This window comes from Rana temporaria, chromosome 3, assembly GCF_905171775.1.
Source record: "Rana temporaria chromosome 3, aRanTem1.1, whole genome shotgun sequence".
Lineage (NCBI taxonomy): Eukaryota > Metazoa > Chordata > Amphibia > Anura > Ranidae > Rana > Rana temporaria.
The window spans coordinates 174,859,896-174,885,238 of NC_053491.1; the positions used below are offsets into that span (position 1 = coordinate 174,859,896).

A 25,343-nucleotide genomic window follows, 5' to 3' on the forward strand; every position below is an offset into this window, starting at 1 on the left:
GTGTAACATCATAGGTGACTGATGAGGCTTACTCTTTTATCATGCACAGAATTTAGTTATATGTTTTGTGATGGACACTTTATGATATTGTATGCAGTTGTATGATTTATTACTGAGTTACTGATATTTTGCGTACTTTTGAAGTTGTTATTTTTAGATTTTCCTTGTGTCCAGAATATATAAGTGCAGCATCACCCTTTCGCACCAAGCGCTCAATTATTTTTGGGTTATTTTGTAGTCTGCATAAGTAAACTAGCAGGCAACCATGGCTGTCTGCCTAGATAAAAGAGAGTAAAAAAAAAACAAATGCAACCACAGCATTTTAAAAACTGGTTAGCTGCAGTATATTAAATGCTCAACTGTCAGTGCCTAATAGTGAACCAACTTCTGTTAAAGCGGAGCTCCGCATTAGTGAAGATGCCAGCTCCTGCACCCGGAAACCATTGACAGATTGGCTTGGGGTTTCCACATCGTGGGCTCCCTGGACAGGTAAGTCTCCTTATATTAAAAATCAACAGCTACCGTATTTGTAGCTGCTGACTTTAAAAAAAAAATTCCCAGGCTGGAACTCCCCTTTAAGCGAAAATCAACCAGGAGGCAGGTCAACTCTCTCAACAAATGCAAGGTGGAAGTTCAGACAGACAACTCAATACACTGTTCTATATTTGAATTTTTTTTTTTTTTTTTAATTTAAGTTTGTTGTCATTTTGCCACTGTTGTGATTACCACACTCCTGCCACACTTCCAGCTTGCTCTTTGGATTCTGAATGAGAGTCTCAGTATTAATGAGCTTGCCTCTTTGCTTCTCTCTTCCTGTAAACATGAACCTCTTCACCAAAGTCTCCCTTGCATGGAAACTTTTAGGATTGAAGCTCTATTCAGTGCAGTAGAGACTGGTTTGCTACTAAAGCTGGTCATACACTAGTAGATTTTTAAATGAACGGTTGTATGTGCATTTGTACAGTCATCCAAAAATTCCCAGTACTTTCAAATACTTGATAAATTTCATTTAAAAGAACTTATACATTCTGCCTGCTTTTAACATTCAGTTCTGTAATGAATATAATTTTTAGAACGAAAACCACATACACTGTTTGAAATTAGTTTTTTAACAAAGATTTGCCATCTTTGTCCTTTGATATTTCTTGTCACTATGGTAAAAAAACAAATGTCATTTTTTATTTAAAATTTTTATTATTTTTCACATAATTATTTTTTACAGACTTTACAAAACAATTTTTTAAATTACAAACCATTATAAAGTTCACACAAATACATTCATAAAACACGTACAATAATACATGTATGGGTACATAGTAGGGTCCATCCTCTAAATCATGCACCTAAAGTAGGTCTCTCTATACCATAACGCCTTCTCTTTTATCTTCAAAAACCTCTCGGAAACATAGAGATCAGAGCAGCCCCCCCCATAAAAAAAAAATTGTGTATTTTTACCCCCTTATCCACATATTACCCCTCGTAATGTGTATCCCAGTCCTATATCAGTGCCTATATATGTATCCTTACTTTAAGAAAAGGGAAAGGGGAGATCCTTTATCCTCTCTTGTATCCCTTCATTTTATGTGAGAGAGAAAAAAAAAAACACTCCCAAAAAAGTGAGAAGAGGGAATAGAGAGAGGGGAAAACATATCTGGATACGTACTTTTAGGTGTATCCACACATGGTCACCCCCCCCCCCCCCCCCCTTATATATATCCCATTTCCGTATATATGTGTTTATATATCTCTTGCCTTCAAGCCAAGAGGAAAAAAAAATTTTTTTTAATCCCACTACTGACTAGAAAATGTAATGAATATTAAACGTATATATGTCCCACCTAAGGAAAGCAGACTTATGCCCCGTACACACGTACCGATCGTGTGTAGCCCCATCTGAGTTTTTTCATCTGAAATTCTGATGAATTCTATCGGACCTTAACTATAAAACATGTTCTATATTTTTCTGATGGAATTCTGTCGGAATTCCGATGTGATTTGGCCAGGCAAAAGCCCGATCGTGTGCATTACTCTTAGCATTACTCTTAGCTGTTCTGAAGCAGAGGTTCTGCAAAATAGGTTGCTTCTAATATTATAGCTAATATAGCTGAAAAGCATGTGAAACTAGACTAAAAGGTAGTATTTAATATTTACTGGGCGTTCAAAGTTAAGTGTGGACATTATAGTTCCAATGTTCTTGCGCAGTTCATAAAATAGTTTATTGATGGTGTATACAGGTAACATAGTATAGTAAGGCCTGTTCAGTTTTCTTAGCTTTACTGTCTTATGACTACTCTGACATATGTGTCTTATTGTAGCTTTTCTTGGACTCGCAATGGCACCCTTTTTGACACAGAAAAAGATCCACTAGTAACAATGAAACCAAACTCAGGAACCCTTGAAATAAATATATTAAATGGAGGAAAAGCAGAATCTTATGAAGGGGAATACCAGTGCACTGCCAAAAATGACCGTGGAACAGCTGTATCAAACAATATTATTGTTCGTCAGTCCAGTAAGTCATTCTTTACAAATCAACTTATCTGTATGAAATATACTATGGAAGTTATCAATCTGCAAAGTTCAAATTTTAAAGCGTTCATCAATTAACATTATGCACTTTCTTTTTTTTCTTTGATTCTTTTACTTTTATTTGTCTGTACTGTATTTTTTTATGTTTTTATTTTACTTCAAGAGTTTTGGTAAGCAAGCTTCATTTTATTAAAATTCTGATTATAATTCATGATGCACCACTTTTCCATTCTCTTTTCTTTTCAATGCTGGATTTTCTGTTTAATTCTCTTGCTTTTTTTTTTCTTTGGTTAAAGACATCTTTATAATCCTCAAAGCCATCTTGTTAGAAGGTAATACCTTATAACTTTGGTTAAAAAAAACTGCATGGAAGTGCAAACTGTTCCTTCAACTTTCCTACTTGTGGGACCCCTCCAGAACGTCCTTCTCCTCCATAATGATACAATCTCTCCATAGAGATTGTAGAAACAGATGAGTATAGAAGTAAACCTGGGTAATGTGTCCTCAAAGTTAAAATAAGGGCAACTGAGTGTAACTGCACCAGAAATTAAATGAAAGTGTACTGATCTCAATTGGTAATGACAGTTTCAGATGTTCACTCACACACAGACTAGTATGTCTGAAAGCTCATGTCATGAAATATAAAACAGATAAAACACAACAGGATCTGTATAGTGCCAGGGGTGATAAATAACCTTCATCTAATTAATGAAGTAGTAACGTTGCTGATTTATCATTGATATAATTTACATGAATCCTGCATACTAGACATAATAGAATCTTCTTCTACATTACCCAGTGTTTATCTTAATTCACCAATGTCCCATTGTCTATTGCACAGAAACCCTGTATGTTATTATTACAATTCCTCTTAATTTTCCTTTTCTTCAAGCCACACACACTGTTCCACTGAGGTGTTCTAAATAGCGTGTTCTAAACAGTAAATGCTGAAAGTACCCATAGACATAGGATGATGATCTTGATAACTATCTCACCACTAGAAAATACTTTGTACATCCAACACCTAAAGAAATTCTTTAGTGCGTATCACATTGTCCATACAATATGAAGTGCAGCACCAGACACATTTGGGGAACACAAGAGAATCAGATTAAACATTCCAGCTATATTAAGGTGTATGTTAAGTAAAAAAAAGTCTTAGTTTTGGATAGAGTTTGGAAGGGTTGAAAAAGCTGTTTGACCTTTACTGCTATCCAGAGGACAGCTGGAGAGATTTTCCCTTTGAACTCTCCAGCAGCAACACAAAAAGAAATACAAATGCTATGTTGTAGTAAAGTAGAAGACTTGAACCCTTCACAGATTTGTGTGTCCCTGTTGTCACTTTTTCCTTACTTCTTGTTTCATAAATCCATTGTGAATGGAAATGAACTTGAGGGAAAATCCCTCTAATGTTGCCCCCCACCCCATCAGCAAAATCCAGACAGGGCTTCTCATCCTTCCTAACTCTATCCAAAACTAAAAAAGAAAAATAATAGTGTTTTATCTGCTTTCTTTGGTGTCCCATAGTTATCCACTGTGTTCTTCATACACCACCCAGTTATCAAATGAATGTGTCTCAATTCTTAATATCATATGACACAACAGTCACCTAATGTGTATGGGTACTTTTCTATTTACAGTAAATTTGCAATATGTGGGTATACAAAAAAAGAGTATTGTAATATTTATTGAGCAGTTATATTGTAATTTATATATTGCTGAACTAATTTAGTGGTCTTGGTGGCACTAGGTTTATTATGCCGAGCATGGAAAAGAAGTGATACCATTAGCAGAAGGCAGTCAAAGTGAAAGGCATGTTGAGATCTCAGCATGGTAGTTACACTCTTAATGTTAGCAAGTTCAAGACACATATATTGTATTTCCAGCACACTGTAGTAGAAGCATTTAAATGGAAAATCTCAGTTTGAGTACATTCGTCACACCGGGAAATATACTTGTTACTCAAATAACAGGGAACACAGTGGACAGAATGGTCTTAAGTACAAATTATAGAGATCCAGTAATCAGATAAAGTGTGTAGAGTGTTAAATGTGTTCATCTGGGGTGAGCTTAGCTGTGGATCGCATTATTTTTACCATAAGCATTTAAGGATCTAGAAAAACTGTGAACTTTGTGAAATGTTGACATTTTAATGTCAATTCACAGAAGCCAAGGCATGAAATATTCTCTTTTTTAACTATTTTTGCTAATTTATCAAAATTTTTTTTTTAATTCTGCTAAATTCACCCAATACATTTTTGCTGTATTTTCTATGTCGGATTCCAATCATTATTGCATGGTTTTTGCTCATAGAAATGTTGCTAACTTCTTACTAGTGCTTTAATTACACTGCAATGGGTGCTCTCCTGACAGGTGTTTTTACAGACAGTGTTGAGCCCTTGGCTTGTCTGCTCCACTGGCCATGATCAAATGCTACATTCAACTATAAATACCCCACCTCTTTTCTATTATGTAGGGATTGGCCTATCTGGCTGTATTAACTTAGACCTGACATCTGCAGGGCACTTAGAAGGGGCCACAACTTTTTGCCAAGCACAGAAAACTGCCAGGAAAAGTCATAGTGTCAACATGTCCAGTCAGTACATTTCAATGGGTTGTCCATTGAGAAGACAAGAAACAGCAGCAGTTTGAGGCGGTGATAAAAATATTGAGCTCTGAAAAAATACTGATTCATGAGAAATAGGAAATTCCATTAGTTAAGGGCTCATGGGGCAAAATAATCGTTACAATATATATATATATATATATTTTTTGTAAACTAAACATTTGGGTGTAAAACATGTCTAAGGATACAATGCTTGTAAAATAATTCAAGTAGTAGTGAGGGGTGACACTTTTTTGATTTAAAACAAGGCCACAGTAATGCAAGTAGACAGATTTTTTAGGGAGGGTACATTGGGGATTTGTAACACAGCAATATAATGTAACAACAATTCATAAGAGCACATGTGTGAAAGGGTTCCAGCCTCTGTCAGATCGTTATTGATGTATCTCTCACCATTAGGCAGGAAGTGCTGGGGACTCTCTTTAATGGTGACACAGAGAAAATAATTTTTGCATTTGAGTGCACCAGGATTAAAATGACTGGGATGCCCACACCCCTTTGCCTTCCATTTCTTGTCCTGGTGTCGTAGGGACAAGAAGTGAGGTAATATCACTTCAGTGGGCTCACCAAAAATAAAAGCTTGATAGATATGTTATCTCTTTCCCAAAATGGTAAAATAAAAATTGGATGCAGTGAGGCTTTAAAGTGGTTCTAAAGGCAGACGTTTTATTTTTTATTTTTTACCTACCTTAATGCTGCTGTCAATCACAGCCAGTGAGGAGGGAGCAGGGACGGGGCTGAGGAGCACTGTGTGTGCCAATGGACACAGAGAGCGCAGCTCGGGAGCAAGCCTGCATGAGTGCACCTATAGCAAAAGGCTTGTTAGCTTGCTATGGGGGCACTCAGGGGGCAGTGGGGGAATCTAGAAGTGTCAGCGGGGGACCCGATAAGAGGAGGATCGGGGCTGCTAAACCATTGCACAGAGCAGGTAAGTATACTGTTTCCATGTTTTTTATTGAAAAAAAAAAAGATTCCCTTTACAATCGCTTTAAACAAACAGACCTATTCCTGAACTTCCATGTGATGAACACAAACTGCCACAAATAAAAAGATAGCTCTGCACATAATAGCTGATTCTTTTGCCAGCAGAGTGACCCATGGCACCCTGTGAAAACAAGTTGTGACTATTAGCTTAGAACAACATGTTAGGGATCACCAGTCATCATGCTGTGTGCTTCCTAACAAATAGAATGCCAGTATATTTACTCCCCTGATGAATATTGATCACCGAACTTTATCACACAAATGTGTGGGAGACTGATTAGCTTTTAAAAACACTAGGAAACAAAAGTGGGCACATCGCAAACATCAATACGAGCATATATAATTTCATAAAAGCACACTTACATATGGGTAAGCGAAGGTCTGTAAAGATGGTGAAGAGCAGCACAGCCGGCCAGCACAACACACTGTCATGCATGGACTCCAGGATCGCCAGAAGGGGAAGGCAGCATTTGCAGGCCAACTGGATCAAAGTAGCAACCATCATGAGTGAAAAGGGGGCATATGCCCCCTTTCACAGTAATGGCAAAAAAAATAAAAAATCTGACCGACGTTTTAACCCTCCCTTACTCTATTCAACAAAAAATACCTTTATTTTTTTTTTAAAGTGATTGTAAAGGAGAAAATGTTTTTCTAAAAAAACAAACCCGTTATACTCACCTGCTTTGTGTAATGGTTTTGCACAGAACAGCCCTGATCCTCCTCTTCTCAGGTCCCCTGCCAGTGTGCGCCTGGCCCCCTCTCCACAGCCGTGTGCCCCCATAGCAAGCCGTGTGTGCTTACTCCTGAGCCAGCTCTGTATGTCCATAAGGTACACCGAGCACGTCTCAGCCCCGCCCCCCTGCCCTCTCCCCACTGACTGTGATTGTCAGCACCAGGATACAATGGCTCCCACTGCTGTGTCTAAACCAATTGGGAGAGAGACATGACAGAGCGGCTGCTCTTATGCACATTGCTGGTTTGAGATTGGGCTCAGGTAAGTATTTAGGGGTCTAGGAAGGAGCTGCTGGCAGAAGGTTTGTTTACCTTAATGCAGAGAATGCATTAAGGAAAAAAACCTTCTGCCCTTAGAACCACTTTAGTAGTACTTTGGGCAAATGAGTGGTTCATGCTGGTACTAGTTTTAGACAAAACACTACAGAAATTATTACATTATTCAGAAATATGTGCTCAGCATTTCTCCAAGCTATTTCATCAAATTCAGAATAGACTACATACGGTAAGTGCCCAAACTTTCCCAAGGGCACAAATAAATGCCAATTCTCATGTTACTTACATTTTGATGGTTTTATTTCATATATCGGTTTTCACTTGTGTTATTTTTTGCAGGATCCCCTCTCTGGACAAAAGAGAAAATTGAGCCAATTGTGATGCAACAGGGTATGCCCCTGGTTTTACCATGCAAACCTCCAAGAGGTTTACCACCTCCAGTTGTATTCTGGATGGATAACTGTAAGTCATTGGTTTAAATCTCTATCTCTGTGAATATGCTTATAATGTATAGACAAGTGTTATTTTGTGAAAACATTTGTAATGCTTATTTATGTATCCTTTGTATCATCCATAAAATCTAAATTGCAGAATGTGTATCCTGACATTGGATTCAGCTACAGTCATGTCTGTAATGAACATCATAAATTATCATTTATAAAATCACATTTTATTGCCCCAAACTGGCACTCAACCAGTTATTAAATTAACATGTTTTTATAACATGTTTATTTTCTTTTACACATTAATGTTTTATTTTATTGAATAATTCAAGAGCAACTGAATATATTTGCTAAGCTAAGTATTCAGAGTCTCTATTTTTGCCATTCTGAAGCTTATTTTTACCAGTGAAAAATGTGAAAATGTAGACTTGTTTCTAAGCACAGGATACATATAACCATACAATCCAAAGGTGATAATCCTTCCCTGATGTGCCCAGAATTTTGCTGGAGATACACCTAACTAGTCTGTTTCAGTGGCTTTGTTTGAGTCAGAACGGCTTTTCTCCCTGTATGAGTCAATAGAAATGCAAACGAATGGAGCAGTTTATGCAACTTAGCAGGCGGTTAATGCAGGTCAGAAGGAGGTTTCTGCACTTGTAAAGACATTAAGATGAGATTTATCCCATTGAAATATTCTAAAATGATCTCAGATGATGGCTAAAATGTACCTAAATGTGTGCTGAATTTGTCCATCAACACTAGCCCTTTATGCTTTTAAGACTTATAAGTAAAATGCCTACTAGGTGGATAAAATGTTAACATAATGACACGAAATGCATGAAGATAAAGTGTTTATGTGAAGAATGTGTAGAAAGCGGGAATTTTGCAGATTGTTGAAAATGTCAGGTCACTGAGAGAAGCAGATTAAACTTGTCTAATCTGGGCATGTGTGGGAGGAGCAGAGCAAAATTGCCTAATAATTGTCTAATAATGTCATATATGAGAGGAGCAGAGTGGGACATGTCTAATGAAAGGCAAAGATGAGCTGAGCTGATGAGAACAGCAGAATTGAGATGTAAAGTGCCTTGAAACAGAGGGAACTTTAGAAGGTCAGTCCAATGACAAATGTAGTAGGGGCCAAGGGGGAGAGCATTAAATCAGGGAGAAACGGAATAGAGAGAGGAGGTGGATAATAGATAAAATAACAATGTGTTAGCAAGGAGCAGGCATGAACATCCTGAGTGTGACACCAGTAAGGACAGAACATCTAAGAAGTTGGATGATCGCTAATGTGGAACACTCAATGGGCCAGTTGGTCACTAGAACAGTAATTTGTGGGATTTTGATGGACATGTCTGTTTTATCTGTTGGGAAGTTGTAAATAAAGGTTTTATTTCATGTCAGTGCAGTCTCTCAAGCAATCTACTGAACTAATTTGGATGGACTTGATGGTCCCAGATTTAACAGATGTGTAAAACCCATAGCAGTACTTATTTAATGGCAAGCGGTTCAAAAACATGTGAACACCACTCTGCACTTGACACTTTACTGTACATGAAGGTAGTAGAACAAGGATTATTCATAAATTACTTCAACATTATTACTATTATTTTCTCAGTTTTCCAGCGACTACCTCAGAATGGAAGGATTTCCCAAGGTCTGAATGGCGATCTTTATTTTTCCAATGTTCAGCCAGAGGATTCACGGGATTTTTACATCTGCTATGCAAGATTTAACCTAACTCAGACTATCCACCAGAAGCAACCCATTTCCTTAAAGGTTTTGGCAAGTAAGTTGGAAATTTTGTTTGGCAATTGGTATGATTGAATTCCGTAACTTAACTTAGAGTGGTCTATATAATGCAGGGATATGCAATTAGTGGACCTCCATCTGTTGTAGAACTACAAGGCCCATGATGCATAGCAAGACTCTGACAGCCACAAGCATGACACCCAGAGGCATGATGGGATTCGTAGTTTTGCAACAGCTGGAGGTCCGCTAATTGCTTATCCCTGATATATAGGATTCCATATTGGCTAGTTGTAAGCATCACTGCAGTGTAATAAGGATTTTACTGGTGCCAATTAATAAACTGTTACCCTAGTTTAAAGTTTGCCTTAAAGTAGTTGTAAACCCTTACATACCACTTTCACCTACAGGTAAGCCTAGATTAAAGCTTACCTGTAGGTGCTGGGAATATCTCTTAAACCTACATGGTTTAGGAGATATTTACAAATGGCTGTACGGCAAATTCTTCTGTGCATGTGCCGGAGTTAGAAAGGGCATGCTGTGCCGTTTCTAGCACAGGTCATGTTGTGATTGGCGGCCCCCACGCGCATGAGTCGGAGTCAGAGAGCCGGAGTTCGCGGCCCCGGAAGGAAGAGGGGTGAAGAATGGACGCTCGCTGCTAGTGAGGAAGACGGGGACATTACGGGCTTCTCCTGCAGGTAAGTGTCACATAATGGGCTACTATGCGATGCATAGTAGCCCATTATGCTTTACCTTTGCAGGGAAACAAAGAGGAAGTAAAACCCAACAGGGTTTACTTCCTCTTAAAAGAGCGATACCTTCAGCAAGCTCCAAAACCCAGCTGTCATGGTTAAATGCCAGAAACTATGAACCTTCCTTATACTCAGAAGCTAAATGCTGCTACATATTATCACAAGTTTCGTATGAACAAATATTTAATTTTCACAATGGAATGATTTGATTTCTGTTACTGACATTTAAGAAAACTGTAAACTAAAAACCTATGAAACAAACAGTTTGGCTTTGCTTTTTCATTAAAGGTCATCTTGAGATTTTAAAGGTAGTATAAACCTCTATGGGATAAGCACGTAAAATGAAAAAATATTTTATCAGTATGCTTCACAGCTGTAAATCTGGAGGGCATTAAACCAGTTGTAGCATTACCAGTATCCTGGCAGTGCTACAGAACACTTTACTGGACTGAACACAATATGCTACTGACATTTTAAGTACAGTTTGATTTTTTTCTCCTTTTATGAGCTTAATAATATTTCTGATAGTGTTGGAATATTTATTGTGCACATCAATCCACAGGCACACACATGGGTGTGTGTGTTTTAAATGTACGTAAAAAAAAAGGCACATCACCATTAGATTGGCGCAGTTGCACATATTCTCATTTCAAGTCCTGTAATTGTTCTGCCTGAGAGAACCCAGGCATTTATCCATTACAGTGTTCTAGAATCCACATTGTGTGTGTGTATATATACGTGTATATATGTGTGTGTATGTATATGTATACATATATATATATATATATATATATATATATATATATGTATATATATATATATATGTAAATTAAAAAAAATTCTATACACTTTCAGTTGCCGTATTTCACAAGCATTTAATTTCACAAACATTTCTGTTTTCACTTTTTTCATCATTGCTGCCTGATTTTTTATTTAATTTCTTTTTTTTATATTACTGTGCTAATATGTATGCGATAATCATCCATTATGGGATATTGTTCTATTTCTTTTAGCGGATTCTATGAATGAAACTATAGCTGCTAATTTAACTGACACTGATTTTTATGGTGGTGAGTTGTGTTGAAAAGAAAAATAGCATCTATTATCATAATATAATTAGTTAAATAATCCATATTTAATCCATCTAACATAATTATTTCACGTTTTCTTCCTCCCTGTCTGTGTCATAGTACAACCTGTATTAAACCCTACTTTTACTAGAACACTTGTACATTGGGGTAAATAAAACTAATATTTCTTTGTATGTTGAATAAGAGATCTTCTTTGCAGATGTGAAAGGGGAAGAAACAAGATAAATATTATGAACATAGGTGGGATAAGAGTATGATATTATCCAGGTATAGACTGATGTCTTAATGGGCTTTTTAATGTAACCCCTAATAAGTAAGAAGATAAAAGTTGCAATAATGCAGTATGCATGATTTCCAGCTTTTCAAGCAAAATATGGACTCCCACGAGGGATATTCATTTCTTCCAGAGACAGACACATCTCTGCGGTCTTCATTCCAGAAAGAATATCAGATGAAATACTGATAGACATTTTTTTTTTGCTCTTATGCACAAACTGTAAATCAGTGATGATGACTTATAACTTTAAAATGATTCATGAGGAAGAACAAAGGAGAGTGAGTCAAGAGTAATTAAACATTTTTATAAATACCAAATAGTTAAAAACATTCGTTTACAGGCCATGAGTAAGTAGTGATTTGCATCAGTCCAAATTTTTTAACCCATTTGCAAAACAATTATGTTTTAATTAGCCATAAGCCAGCCATAGCAGGAATTGTCTGAGATTCGAACAATGTATGAGCAGGGAAATGTTTGTGAGGCACAGAAGGTAAAATCACGACACCGCATCCCATATAATTACTGCGAAAAAGGAGATGGGGAGGGTAACAAACCCTGAGATTTTAAAGGTGTCAAATTCAATAAATCAGATAGGTATGGTAAAAGACAAGTTTATTGTTTAACATATATCAATTTTAAAAATTGAACAGACAGATAATCATCCCAAAGGACATGAAAGGCTCAAAAAAGAGCCAGAAAACCTGTACCAAAATCGCCCTACATGTTTCACTCTGATCGAGCTTCATCGGGAGCTATACAGGTCATGCTGGAAATAGAAAAACAATCCATAAGAAATAGAACATTGAAAAAATAAGTCAATAAATAATAGTTAGAGTATATAGTTACTTTCATAGAAAATACATTTCATGATTACTATAAATGAATTATGATAACCATATTAGATACAGATAAAAACGTGTATGGAAAACAAATATTTGGTACTGAGCAGCAACTCATCATTCTGGGCCATGTTCAATCCACATTAAAAAAAATAGACAGCAGTAGTCAGTATGTTGCCACCGCTTGCCACAACAGGCCGTGCAATTCTGGTCCACCAAAATATTCAATCGGGTTATAGTATATAGAAACAATATCTATATATGAAACAAAATCATCAGATTACCTGCAGCTGAGTAGCATGCAAGCCAATACATCCATGATAGTGCACAGAGACAATGAATGGAAAATATAGAAAAAATATATATACAAAAGGTACCTTGATCCTTTAAAGTTGAAGGTAGAGTAAGCTGATCAACTTGGGTACAACCAGAATGTCCGAATTTTAGGATGCCATTATTGCCAGTGGCTATAGCCCCCAGCAATAATCATTGTATTCTCTCTACCTTATATATCCTTTCCTAATATATGGTTGTATATATTGCAGATTGCTGTTAATTATACATGCAAACAGCCAGGTGCATAGAGGTATACTGTCACAGGTATTCTACAAGATTATCAAGCTGGAATATGGTCTGCCGTTCTCCACTTTTAATACATACTAGAGATCCTTAATGATATATTGGGCAAGGATGTCACTGTTACAAATCATGCAACAGTGGCGATTGGATAGATATATAACTGTAGTATAACTGTCCATGAAATTCAAGACGGTGATATTTGAATTTATATTTGTATAAACCATATGGTATAAAAATGTAATCCATAATCTACCAGCTTCAGTGCGATTCAGTATACAGTATCTCACAAAAGCAAAGTACACCCCTCACATTTTTGAAAATATTTTATTACATCTTTTCATGTGACTACAGTTTCAATGTGCGGTCTCCTTAAAATAACTCAACACACAGCCATTAATGACTAAACCTGCTGGCAACAAAAGTGAGTACACCCCTAAGTGAAAATGTCCAAATTGGGTCCAAAGCGTTAATATTTTGTGTGGTCGCCATTATTTTCCAGCACTGCCTTAACCCTCTTGGGCATGGAGTTCACCAGAGCTTCACAGGTTGCCACTGGAGTCCTCTTCCACTCCTCCATGAAGACATCACGAAGCTGGTGGATGTTGGAGACTTTGTCCACCTTCCGTTTTGAGGATACCCCACAGATGCCCAATAGGGTTTAGGTCTGGAAACATGCTTGGCCAGTCCATCACCTTTACCCTCAGCTTCTTTAGCAAGGCAGTGGTCGTCTTGGAAGTGTGTTTGGGGTCGATATCATTTTGGAATACTGCCCTGCGGCCCAGTCTCCAAAGAGAGGGGATCATGCTCTGCTTCAGTATGTCACAGTTTGTTGGCATTCATAGTTCCCTCAATGAACTAATGCAGCCCCAGACCATGACATTACCACCACCATACTTCTCTGTAGGCTAGACATTTTGTCTTTGTACTCCTCACCTGGTTGCCACCACACACGCTTGACACCATCTGAACAAAATACATGTATCTCGGTTTCATCAGACCACAGGACATGGTTCCATTAATCCATGTCCTTAGTCTGCCTATCTTCAGCAAACTGTTTGCAGGCTTTCTTGTGCATCATTGTTAGAAGAGGCTTCCCCCTGGGACGACAGCCATGCAGACCATTTGGATGCAGTGTGCGTCGTATGGTCTGAGCACTGACAGGCTGACCCCCCCACCCCTTCAACCTCTGCAGCAATGCTGGCAGCACTCATACATCTATTTTCAAAAGACAGCCTCTGGATATGATGCTGAGCACGTGCACTTAACTTCTTTGGTCGACCATAGTGAGGCCTGTTCTGAGTGGAACCTGTCCTGTTAAACCGCTGTATGGTCTTGGCCACCGTCCTGTAGCTCGGTTTCAGGGTCTTAGCAATCTTCTTATAGCCTAGCCCATCTTTATGTAGAGCAACAATTCTTTTTTACAGATCCTCAGAGAGTTCTTTGCCATGAGGTGCCATGTTGAATTTTTAGTGACCAGTATGAGAGATTGAGAGCGATAACACCAAATTTAACACACCTGCTCCCCATTCACACCTGAGACCTTGTAACACTAATCAGTCGCATGACACCGGAGAGGGGAAAATGGCTTTTCACTTAGGGGTGTACTCACTTTTGTTGCATGCGGTTTAGACATTAATGGCTGTGTGTTGAGTTATTTTGAGGGGACAGCAAATTGACACTGTTATACAAGCTGTACACTCACTACTTTACATGTTAGCAAAGTGCAATTTCTTCAGTAATGTCACATGAAAAGATATAATAAAATATTTGCAAAAATATGAGGGGTGTATGTATATACATACACAGTGTTAGACAGCTGTCCATTTAGCCGTGTATATATATATATATATATATATATATATATATATATATATATATATATAATCATTTAATCATTCCTTAGTAAAGATACAAGATGTGCAGTCTGCAGCTCAGGTGCCAAGGCTCAGTGTGTCTTCCCACACTAAATACAATCTATAAGAGAGAAGAGTCGGCAACTCCAAAGTCCTTGATGCAAAAATTTATTGGCTACGTATGAGCAATAGAATGCAAATAGCTGACACATTTCGGTGTCAGCTGTTTTCTTTTTAATGCTCATATGTAGCCAATAAATATTTGCATCAATGACTTTAGAGTTGCCAGCTCTTCTCTCTTATATAGGATCATGCCATTATCACTGGTCTTACCATCTGCAGTGGCAGAAGCAATCCTGAATAGGGTAATAAATAGTCCTACAATACCTTTATTTTCCTTGCTCAGTTTTCAGTCCAGCGGTATTGATGTATTCCCAACTATGATAATTACTGTATATTCTGTATATACTGTATATTCTGTAGACATATGTTATCAAGAGGGCAACATAAATACCACAAAGGGGTCTATTTATAGATGATTTTACATAACAATTTCCTAGGATACACACTTTTTTTTTAACTAAACCCAATTAAAAATGGGAGAAATTGTGAGAGTCTTGTGTATGCCCAAAGTGATAAATAACTACAAGGGGAGGTGACTGGGGTGCTTTTATGTTTGGTTTTCTTTCTTTCTGCAACCATGAGTTTCAGGAAAGAAAATCGCTCAATGCCTCTCACAATGCTATTGCGTTCTTCCGGTGGGGAGCCTTACCGGTCAGCAGAACACAATGACTACTGCTGGCAGCTGTTGCCATGGGAGGTTCCAAATATCCAACAGGAAGTCGATCAAAGGATCGAGTTTAGTACAACCAGCCTACCCATACATAGATCAAATCTCAACTGGCCCCTGTTGAACCTGCTGAGATTTGATCCATGTGTGCCCAGCTTAACTGTACATAAAGAGCATGAGAAGAAGATGGAGTATTTCCACTAGAAGTGTCCTTTAAAGAGCAGTTCCAGGCAACATGTGAATCCAGTCTGTGAGTGAGTGAGAAACTTATATAGCGCAACACATGCGAACTGAATCGCCTCTGGGCGCTTTGGTATCCATTCTCTGGGCCCTCAGAAGAGATGGGTCTTGATCTTTCTCCTGAAGGCCAGGTGGTTTACCTCCAATCGGATGGCGGTTGGTAGAGCGTTCCATAGTCTGGGTCCTTGGACGGCAAATCTTCGTTCTCCTTTGGACTTGTATCTGGCTTTGGGTATCTGGAGTAGATTTTGGTTGGTGGATCACAGAATGTGATTGGTGTTGTGAGCTTTTAGTTTCTCGCATAGATATTGGGGGGCAATTCCCAGAACACACTTATGCGTTAGACAGAGTGCTTTGAAAGTGATTCTGTCTTTTACGGGCAACCAATGAAGGGATCTCAACGAAGGTGAGATTGATTCCCATGGTTTTTTTCTCAGTCACAAGTCGAGCGGACGTATTTTGAACGACTTGCAGACGAGTGATTTGGTATTTTGGGAGTCCAAGATAGAGGGCATTTGCATAGTCAAGTCTGGAGTTGATAAGTGTCCCCACCACGACTGCTATGTCTTCTTTTGGAATATAGGGAGTGAGTCTACGTAGAAGGCGCAGCAGATGGTGCGATCCACTGACTACTGACCCTATTTGTGCATCTATTGTCGTCATGTAGGTGTCGAAGATGACTCCAAGACTTTTGGCTTTGGTGCTGGGGGTGATGGATTGACCCAGAATGGGTGGGGGCGTCCATGTTGTTGCAGGATGAATCTTCCGATTGGCCTGAAACAGGAGAAGTTCTGTTTTTGAGCCATTGAGTTTAAGGTAACTCTTTGTCATGCACTTTTCTATCAAAGAAAGGCATTTCTCTAGTCCGAGATAATGATCCTTTTTGTTGCAGATGCGAAAATATAGTTGTGTGTCATCTGCATAAGAGTGGTAAAGTAACTTCTGGTTGCTGATGATTTCAAAAAGAGGGCGGAGATAGATATTGAAAAGAACAGGCGACATGACACCGTGCGTTTTTCAGAAGTGAAAGGGCCCAATTTCACTATTTGTGATCGGTTTTCCAAGGAGGAGGTGAACCACGATAAATCACATTCCGCAACTCCGGCTACTTCGACTAGCCGTGTCAGTAATAATTAGTGGTCAACCATATCAAAAGCTGTGAGAACTGAGAAAGCTAAGCAGCAAACACTGAAACTTTGCTGCAGAGAAAAATAGGTACAGAGAGAAATAGGCAGGCTGTCATTGCTAATGTTTGCTTCTTAAAATGATAATTGCCTGACTGTCATGATTAGCTGTTTTGACTTTACTACGACTTTAGTGTCTGCATGCTTGCTCCTGGTATTAAGGTGGTCAGCAATAGCAGGCCTCTTACAGCAAATATTTGTTGGTAATCCGTTACTGGGAGAAATGTTATAGTTCTGACATTTTGATACATAGGGTTTTCTGTTTACGAAAGTAAGCAGGAAGCCTAGATTAGGAATACTATTAGGATTATTGTTAGGAATACTGTTAAAACACAGAAGCAAATGATCACCAGAATACTGATATATGGAAGTGGGATGGATTGGTGTACAGTTATGCCTGGTTGAAAAACTGAATTCCTATTTTGAGTTCATCATCAATTTTGACTGAAGTGTTAATTAGACATCTTTCTACTTTTAGTAATAACTAGGAAACATCAAGCTCTCACCTTTCTAACCCTTCTGTTTTGAATTGTATTGTAACTTTTTTGTAAAACACTACTTGTAAATTACTTTTGTAAATGTACTATTTTTGGTGCTATCTCAAGCATTTATAAACCACTTAAGGACCACCTCCTGCACATATACGTCGGCAGAATGGCACAGCTGGGCATTACAGGTACGTCGCCTTTAAGAGCTCAGCCGTGGGTCGCGCGCGCGACGCTCTGTGACCGCAGCCCAGATCACTGCCGGTGTCCCACGCACGGTCACAGGAGCTGAAGAACGGGGAGAGGTGTGTGTAAACACACCTTCCCCGTTCTTCACAGTGGCACTATCATTGATCGTCTGTTCCCTGATATAGGGAAAGACTATCAATGACGTCACACATCCAGCCCCGCCCCCCTACAGTTAGAAACACATATGAGGTCACACTTTACCCCTACAGCGCCCCCTAGTGGCTAACTCCTAAACTGCAATTGTCATTTTCACAGTAATCAATGCATTTTTATAGCACTTTTTGCTGTGAAAATGTCAATGGTCCCAAAAATGTGTCAAAATTGTCCGATGTGTCCGCCATAATATCGCAGTCATGAAAAAAATCGCTGATCGCCGCCATTAGTAGTAAAATAAAAATTATTAATAAAAATGCCATAAAACTATCCCCTATTTTGTAAATGCTATAAATTTTGTGCAAAGCAATCGCTAAACGCTTATTGCGATTTTTTTTAACCAAAAATAGGTAGAAGAATACGTATCGGCCTAAACTGAGGAAAAAATAATTTTTTTATATTTTTTTGAGGGATATTTATTATAGAAAAAAGTAAAACATATTGATTTTTTTTCAAAATTGTCGCTCTATTTTTGTTTTTAGCGCAAAAAATAAAAACCGCAGAGGTGATCAAATACCACCAAAATAAATCTCTATTTGTGGGAAAAAAAGGACGCCAATTTTGTTTGGGAGCCACGTCGCACGACAGCGCAATTGTCAGTTAAAGCGACGCAGTGCCGAATCGCCAAAAGGGGCAATGTCCTTAACCTGCATATTGGTCCGGGTCTTAAGTGGTTAATAGTCTAGGGACCAAAATAAAAGATGGTAATGTCACAGGTTCTGGTCGCTGTCTAATACCCCTCCAGCACACTAGCACAGATCCTAAAATGAATTTAAACAAGAAGTTTGAAAACTGTACAGTAATGTCTGGATCCACCCAGATGCCCGATCAGCAGCTGAACCTGCCACTCTTGCAGCTCCAAAGCTATGTGCTTTAGTGAGCAATGGATGGGCAGGGTAGAGACTGACTGGCATTTACCACTCTCTTCTCAGAGCAGACCAAGAACTGAGTTGGCAGGGAAAAGCTGCAGCATAACGCTGATGCTGCAGTATGGAGGTATGCATGTATTTTTCATCATGCTTCTCCTTTAATGAATTATGTGCAGTATGAAAAATGTTGAATATTACATCTAAACTTGTATAAAACATTATTTTTTGCCAATTAAAAAGCAATATTATTTTCGAATGCTTGGTTGTAAATGTATGAGGGGTTTCTGGGAATTTTGTTTTAATCTTTTCAGTTTTAAGGCAGAATACTCGAAAACCACAAGGGTCTTATTTCTGTTTTCCAAGCTACATATAGTGTGTCCCAATGTTTGCATAATCAAGTAAAAACTGCATTTCATATTCCCTCTCCTAACCATTGCATAACAAGCCCCATAAATAAGGCATGAGGCTCCACAGGGTGGCTTATGCTAATTATTCTGTGAATCACACATGTGATAGTTCATTAAAGACAGCTAATCCAGGTCTGTCACTCGCACGTCTTAATTTTCTCTAGGACGTTTTTTTTTTGTCTTTTTTTGAAATATGATATTCTACTACAGTACATAAAAAAAAATTGAATAAATGAAGCAAGAAATATAATAAATGCAGACTAGTCAATCGCATTCCAATGTCTTTATCTTTCTTTCCCATTTCTCTGTAAGTAGAATACTGATTAACATTTAATAAATCATAGGTACATCTCTGCATGTCATATATAACTATTATTCTCTCTTGCCCTATCTAATCACCTCCATACGTAATTATTTCATTATTTTGTTACATCAGTATTATTTTGTAACACTTTTTCTTTTTTGTCTTTATCCACTAGACAGCCCTGCAGATCATAGAAGTCCATCACTTTTGGTTCCTACTGGCCAAACAAGTAACATAACTGTGCTCAGAGGGGAAGTGCTGCTGTTGGAATGTATTGCTGAAGGACTGTAAGTTGCTTGCAAGTTTTACTGAATATGCTGTACTGTGACTAAGAAAGTCATAAGGAACAAACATTGTATAAAAATGTTATTGTCTGAAACTTATTTCTATGGTTTGGATGCACATTTCCAGATAATCCAGATCCTGCTGTGTACTTGCATATGGGCCCTATGTATGGAAAGTGTGCCAAAAACGACCTTTCTTGACAATAGCATCTAAACAGCTCCCGAATGTAATTTGTATGAGGCGGGTTTAAAATAAACTAGAGCCTAAATTTAGATAATCACCCCCCCCCGTCCCAAGGAAGTAAATATGTAGGCATCTTTACAAAGTGGTTCGGATTAGTAGTTGGCTAGAAATAATTGAGCTGCTATGTGGAAATTCATATATGATATGATTTTACAATTTGACCAAAGATGCACTTTAGGGATATTTTTTGTCTTGCAAGCCTTTAATTAGTTCACAGCATATTTACTGTAGATATTCCAAATTCACCAGGTTTAAATGCAGTTAAAATACATTTTTGTCTCAGCACCTGAATTTGAGTTAGGCTAATTTGTCCAAAGAAGTAATTGAATGGTTTTAGAATGATAGACAAACAGGCTGTGGGGGAGATTCAGATAGAGATACGATGGCATATATCCTGATACGCCGTCGTATCTCTGAGATCCGACGGTCGGATCTATGCGACTGATTCATAAGAATCAGTTACGCATAGATCTCCCTTAGATCCGACAGGTGTAAGTGACTTACAGCGTCGGATCTTAGGCTGCAATCTCCCGCTGGCCGCTAGGTGGCACTTCCGTTTGTATACGCGACGAATATGCAAATGAGGAGATCCGCCGATTCAGAAACGAACGCCCACTCGTCACTTTTTTTTTTACGTCGTTTGCGTTCAGCTTTTTCCGGTGTATACTTACCCCTGCTATATGCGGCGTATCCAATGTTAAGTATGGCCGTCGTTCCCGCGCCGAGTTTTGAATTTTTACGTCGTTTGCATAAGTCGGTCGCGAATACGGATGGACGTAATTTACGTTCACGCCGAAACCAATGACGTCCTAGCGACGTCATTGGGAGCAATGCACGCCGGGAAAATTTGCGGACGGCGCATGCGCATTTAAATCGGCGCGGGGACGCATCTGATTTAAATACTACACTCCCCCTAGCCGTGGAATTTTAATTACGCCAGGGGATTTACGATCCGCCGGCGCAAGTTTTGAGGTAAGTGCTTTCTGAATACTGCACTAGCCTCGCAAAATTGTCGATCGTTAGATCGTAAATCAGATAGATTACGCGGATCTAAAGATCCGCTAATCTATCTGAACCTACCCCAGTGTGTCCATCTTCCAATTACCTATTCAGGACCAAAAACGTTCTCTTGTTAGTCTGCAAGGTGAGAAGTGTGAAGGGGGGATTTATTTGAAACAAAGATAAACAATATAATAAAATCTCAAAGTAGGAAGAATGTTTATAATGCATATACATTTATATGTTTTATATTGATTCAGAATCCTGCAATGCACAGAAATGAACTTCCCTTTTCCAGATGTGCGGTGGTGCCATTCATTCCTAATGGCACCCCCACACATTTGCAAACAAGCTAGTTTTCACGCATTTGGTGTGGCACGTTGTCTTAAAACGGTCAGGGACTTTTTTTTAAACGTTTCTGATTCATAGGGCAGCCAATTGAAATGAACAAGCGAAAGAAAGAGGTTGGGACTTTGAGTGAAGCATGCAAATTTTGAAGCAAGAATGAGCTGTATTGGTTTGATAATGTTACATTTAATGTATAATTGTGTAATATTTATTAAATTTAACATTATCAAACAAATACAGCTCATTCTTACGTCTTAATTTTCATACTTCACTCAAAGTCCCAACTTCTTTCTTTCTTGTCAACAGGGATGGAGACAATCTGGCGTAATTGTCTTAGTCCTCACACAAATTCCCGACCCCTTTCCATTCTATATTGAAATGAACAAGCTTCCCTGCATGCACAGTATGCACAGTAACGCAAGGAACCACAGGCTTGCTCTGATGGTGTGAACGGAGCCTAAGGTTAGGATATGTACTGTATTTATTGGCGTATAACACTCATTTTTTTACCCTGAAAATAGAGGGTAAACTGTGCCTGCGTGTTATACGCAGGGGGCTGAGGAAAGTTTTTTCCCTGAAACTTCCCTCTTAAAGTTAGGGTGCGTGTTATACGCCTGTGCGTGTTATACGCCGATAAATACAGTAATTACAGACGTCATATGCAATGCAACCTGTTGGTAAAACGTTGATCTTCTGCTTTGTATAATGATGTTCAAAGAGCATTCTCAAAGCAGTGTAAACATTGTTACAAGGGTCCAGCTGTTGTTTAGTAGAGGTTATTGAGGGTGAAGATTTTATAATGAAAAATGGTTAAAACCATTAAACCAGAATGAATGCCCCTTAGGCCTCGTACACACGGCCGAGGAACTCGACGTGCCAAACACATCGAGTTCCTCGGCCAGTTCAGCCCTGAAGCCGCCGAGGAGCTCGGCGGGACGAGAGCTCCCATAGAACAACGAGGAAATAGAGAACATGTTCTCTATTTCCTCGTCGAGCTCCTCGTTGGCTTCCTCGGCCGAAAGTGTACACACGACCAGTTTCCTCGGCAGAATTCAGCCAGAAACTCGGTCGGAAGCTGAATTCTGCCGAGGAAACTGGTCGTGTGTACGGGGCCTTAAACTTATTTATACGTTTATATACAAACATGCCAGTTTTACTTTATGTTTTAGTAATTGTAGATACTGCTACAGACACAGTGTATTGATTCACCTGGTATATATTCATTGGTAGTTGCAGGATCTTTTTATTGGATATGTTTATAAATAAAACAATAGCAGTTTGAAGATGTGTCTTTTCCAGGCCGGCTTAGCTTTCCGCTCTGATCTTCTTTATTGTCATGGAAACTGCAGCCTCATCTGACAGGCGCCTGCTTTGAAATATCAGGCTCTTCTCAGGGAGATTCAGAGATGTTGCTGCCAGGTGTAAAGCACTGTTTTTCTACATGTAGGCCTCATACCTGACCTGTCAAAACACAGCCATTGTCTTTGATTAAAACAAATTATGCTGGAAAGTATCTTCAGCCCCGGCTGTACACATCCCTTCAGGAGCTACTTCCAGGAACTGTGTGTAGTAATAAAAAGGATGACTGAGGATTCTCCTGTAATTGCCCTGCTGGGGGTTCACTGAGAACTTTAGGGATATCAGTGGTAATGTATTAGTACAAAGCTTATATATTATGGAGGTATAAATGACAATGACTGAAACAATATGTTAGCTCTGCCATTTAAAATATAATAGGATATGATCACCTGAATTCATTTGAATTCTACAGACACTGCTTTGTGAATGTCAGAATCTAGTAATGATGCGGTTCCAACCACCATCATTAACTGTATTGCTATGGGGTAATAAGACTCTAACCACAGTACGTGCACACTGTATGCCAGCACTTGCAAAGTATTAATGGCCTATTAAGACAGCTTAAACACTTTGAAATTGATCACAGTTTGTTTTCTATATCACCTCTATCTATTAAACATGTTGCCATATGTCTTAGGCTGAAACCCTATTGCAGCAGCATCTTCATATGCTATCACAAAGCTTTACAAGCCAATTAATTTACTAAAGGCAAATAGGCTGTGCACTGTGCACGCAAGTCCACACGTGTGTGTTCATGCATGTGTGCATACGTGTTGAGTAATGTTGCATGTAAACTTAGACTTCTATACCTGAAAAAATGTGTGCACTTATGTGCATTACATGTGCATTAGCCTGATGGCTGGTACAATGTTCTTGATAGAATGGCATGATCAATAAAATGATTTATTTTTTCTTAACAGCCCAGGCTTTTAATTTATATTCATAGAGCATGTACAAAAATGAAATGCACTATAAGAAACAGGTGGTAAGAAACTGCAGAAAAAATGCATCCCTGGGATAATTTTAGATTTTTTTTTCAGCTAGCCTACAGAAGAAAAAAAGCATAAAAAAAGCAGGAATGCCTAGTTTGATAGAACTCCATAAAAAAAATATGCTTACTACTTATATGAGTCTTTGGATGATTATTATAGTTTCAAGTAAACTTGAACTATTGGGATCATTGGGTGATTCCTGTAATTCCCTTCAGTGACAGAAGAAGAAATTAAAAATGTGGGAAGTTGTGATAAACATGCTCGATTTGACTAAATGAGCTTACATTTTTAAAATATATGGTTTTTAAGCAACCAAACTATTATTATTTTCTGAGCTGTCAATGACAGGAGGTCAAAAGGAAACACCTCCTTAGTAATGCACTCAATACCACAGTGTCCTGCACGCCATAATGTTTCTGCTGGTGGTTTCAAATGATGTGTCACTCAGTTTAAATTGCCTAGCACAAGGGAATAATGTTTTACCCTTCTCTAAATTATTAATTTGTTATCTATTATAGGGAAGTTCTCTTTTTCATCATGTTGGTGAGGGTTGGACAATGAAAGTGGGATTATAACTGGCTGCTAATTACAAAAAAGGAAGCTTTTATGTGTAAGAAATCAAAGTAGCAGAAAATGAGACTGGTTTAAAAAGCTGAGAATGTATGCTTAATTGGTATGTCCAGTCATGTGCAGATCAAATACAAAACATTAATTTTCTTTTAACATGATTGGATAGTTGAAATACATTTTCTGAGTAAATACTCTTAACTCCTTTAGTAAATCAGCTTCACAGTGTAGCACATATGTTTGATGTTTTTGTAAAATTGGCACATTGGAGTTGCACATGCTGGAAAAAACTTGATAAGATTGAGGCTGTATCTTATCTTTCAGTAGTGTCCTTTAAAATACATTTTTAACAAAATGTAAAACTTCCACATTAAAGAAATTAGATGGCCAAAAAGTTAGAGAGACCTTTAAACTATGTGGAGGGGGGAAGGTAGGGGGGATCAGAGGAAGCAATTACCATTAGTGGGCAAATGTCAGATGGTGCTACTGGGGGGCATTAGTGGTAGTATAACTAAGCCAAAGGTGAGTAGGTTGGCATTATACAATTGCAGCCTTCAAAATAACTGAGGAGCAAATAATATGTGCCCCTACAAAATTAAGAGGCTTGTACACAAATGCTAGGAACTTAGCTAATAAAACGGAAAAACTGGAGCTGCTGATACATGAGGAGAATTTTGACTTTGTGGGAATTTTAGAATGGTTTGACAGCTCACATGGCTAAATAGAAATGATTAGCTACACTCCAACATCTGTCTAACACGTTTATTAAAAAACAGCCACCAGGACTATGACAACGGACCAAAGGGTGACGACGTTTCACACATACATTGTGCTTCTTCAAATGGTTTGAAGAAGCACAATGTTTGTGTGAAACGTTGTCACCCTTTGGTCCGTTGTCATAGTCCTGGTGGCAGTTTTTCAATAAACCTGTTGGGTGGGTGTTGGTGTGCAGCTAATCATTTCTATTTAGTCTACATGTTCACGGTTGCGAGCCGGATCTAACACCCAGCCCTTCCTCTCTGGTGGATTATCATATTACCATACATACCAGCTCACATGACTGGCTGGCAACTGTTCAGGGGTATTCCTTTTAGCGGAGGGACAGGGGGGTTAGAAGAGGAACTTGTGACTTTTTCTTC

The 25,343-nt window shown here is 38.5% G+C and overlaps 1 protein-coding gene across 28 annotated transcripts in view; it reads left to right on the forward strand.

Moving 5' to 3' along the window:
• Positions 1–25,343, forward strand: part of NRCAM (neuronal cell adhesion molecule) — a 301,106-nt gene that overhangs the window by 179,075 nt on the left and 96,688 nt on the right. For 15 of the 28 annotated variants that reach the window (XM_040343832.1, XM_040343842.1, XM_040343838.1 and 12 more), the window contains 6 exons: positions 2,316–2,512; positions 2,826–2,861; positions 7,487–7,609; positions 9,209–9,379; positions 11,105–11,161; positions 19,587–19,698. In XM_040343832.1, coding sequence (XP_040199766.1) covers positions 2,316–2,512; positions 2,826–2,861; positions 7,487–7,609; positions 9,209–9,379; positions 11,105–11,161; positions 19,587–19,698 — 696 coding nt within the window. The remainder of the gene's footprint in view (positions 1–2,315; positions 2,513–2,825; positions 2,862–7,486; positions 7,610–9,208; positions 9,380–11,104; positions 11,162–19,586; positions 19,699–25,343) is intronic. The other 13 variants (XM_040343837.1, XM_040343856.1, XM_040343840.1 and 10 more) reach the window with 3 other exon arrangements.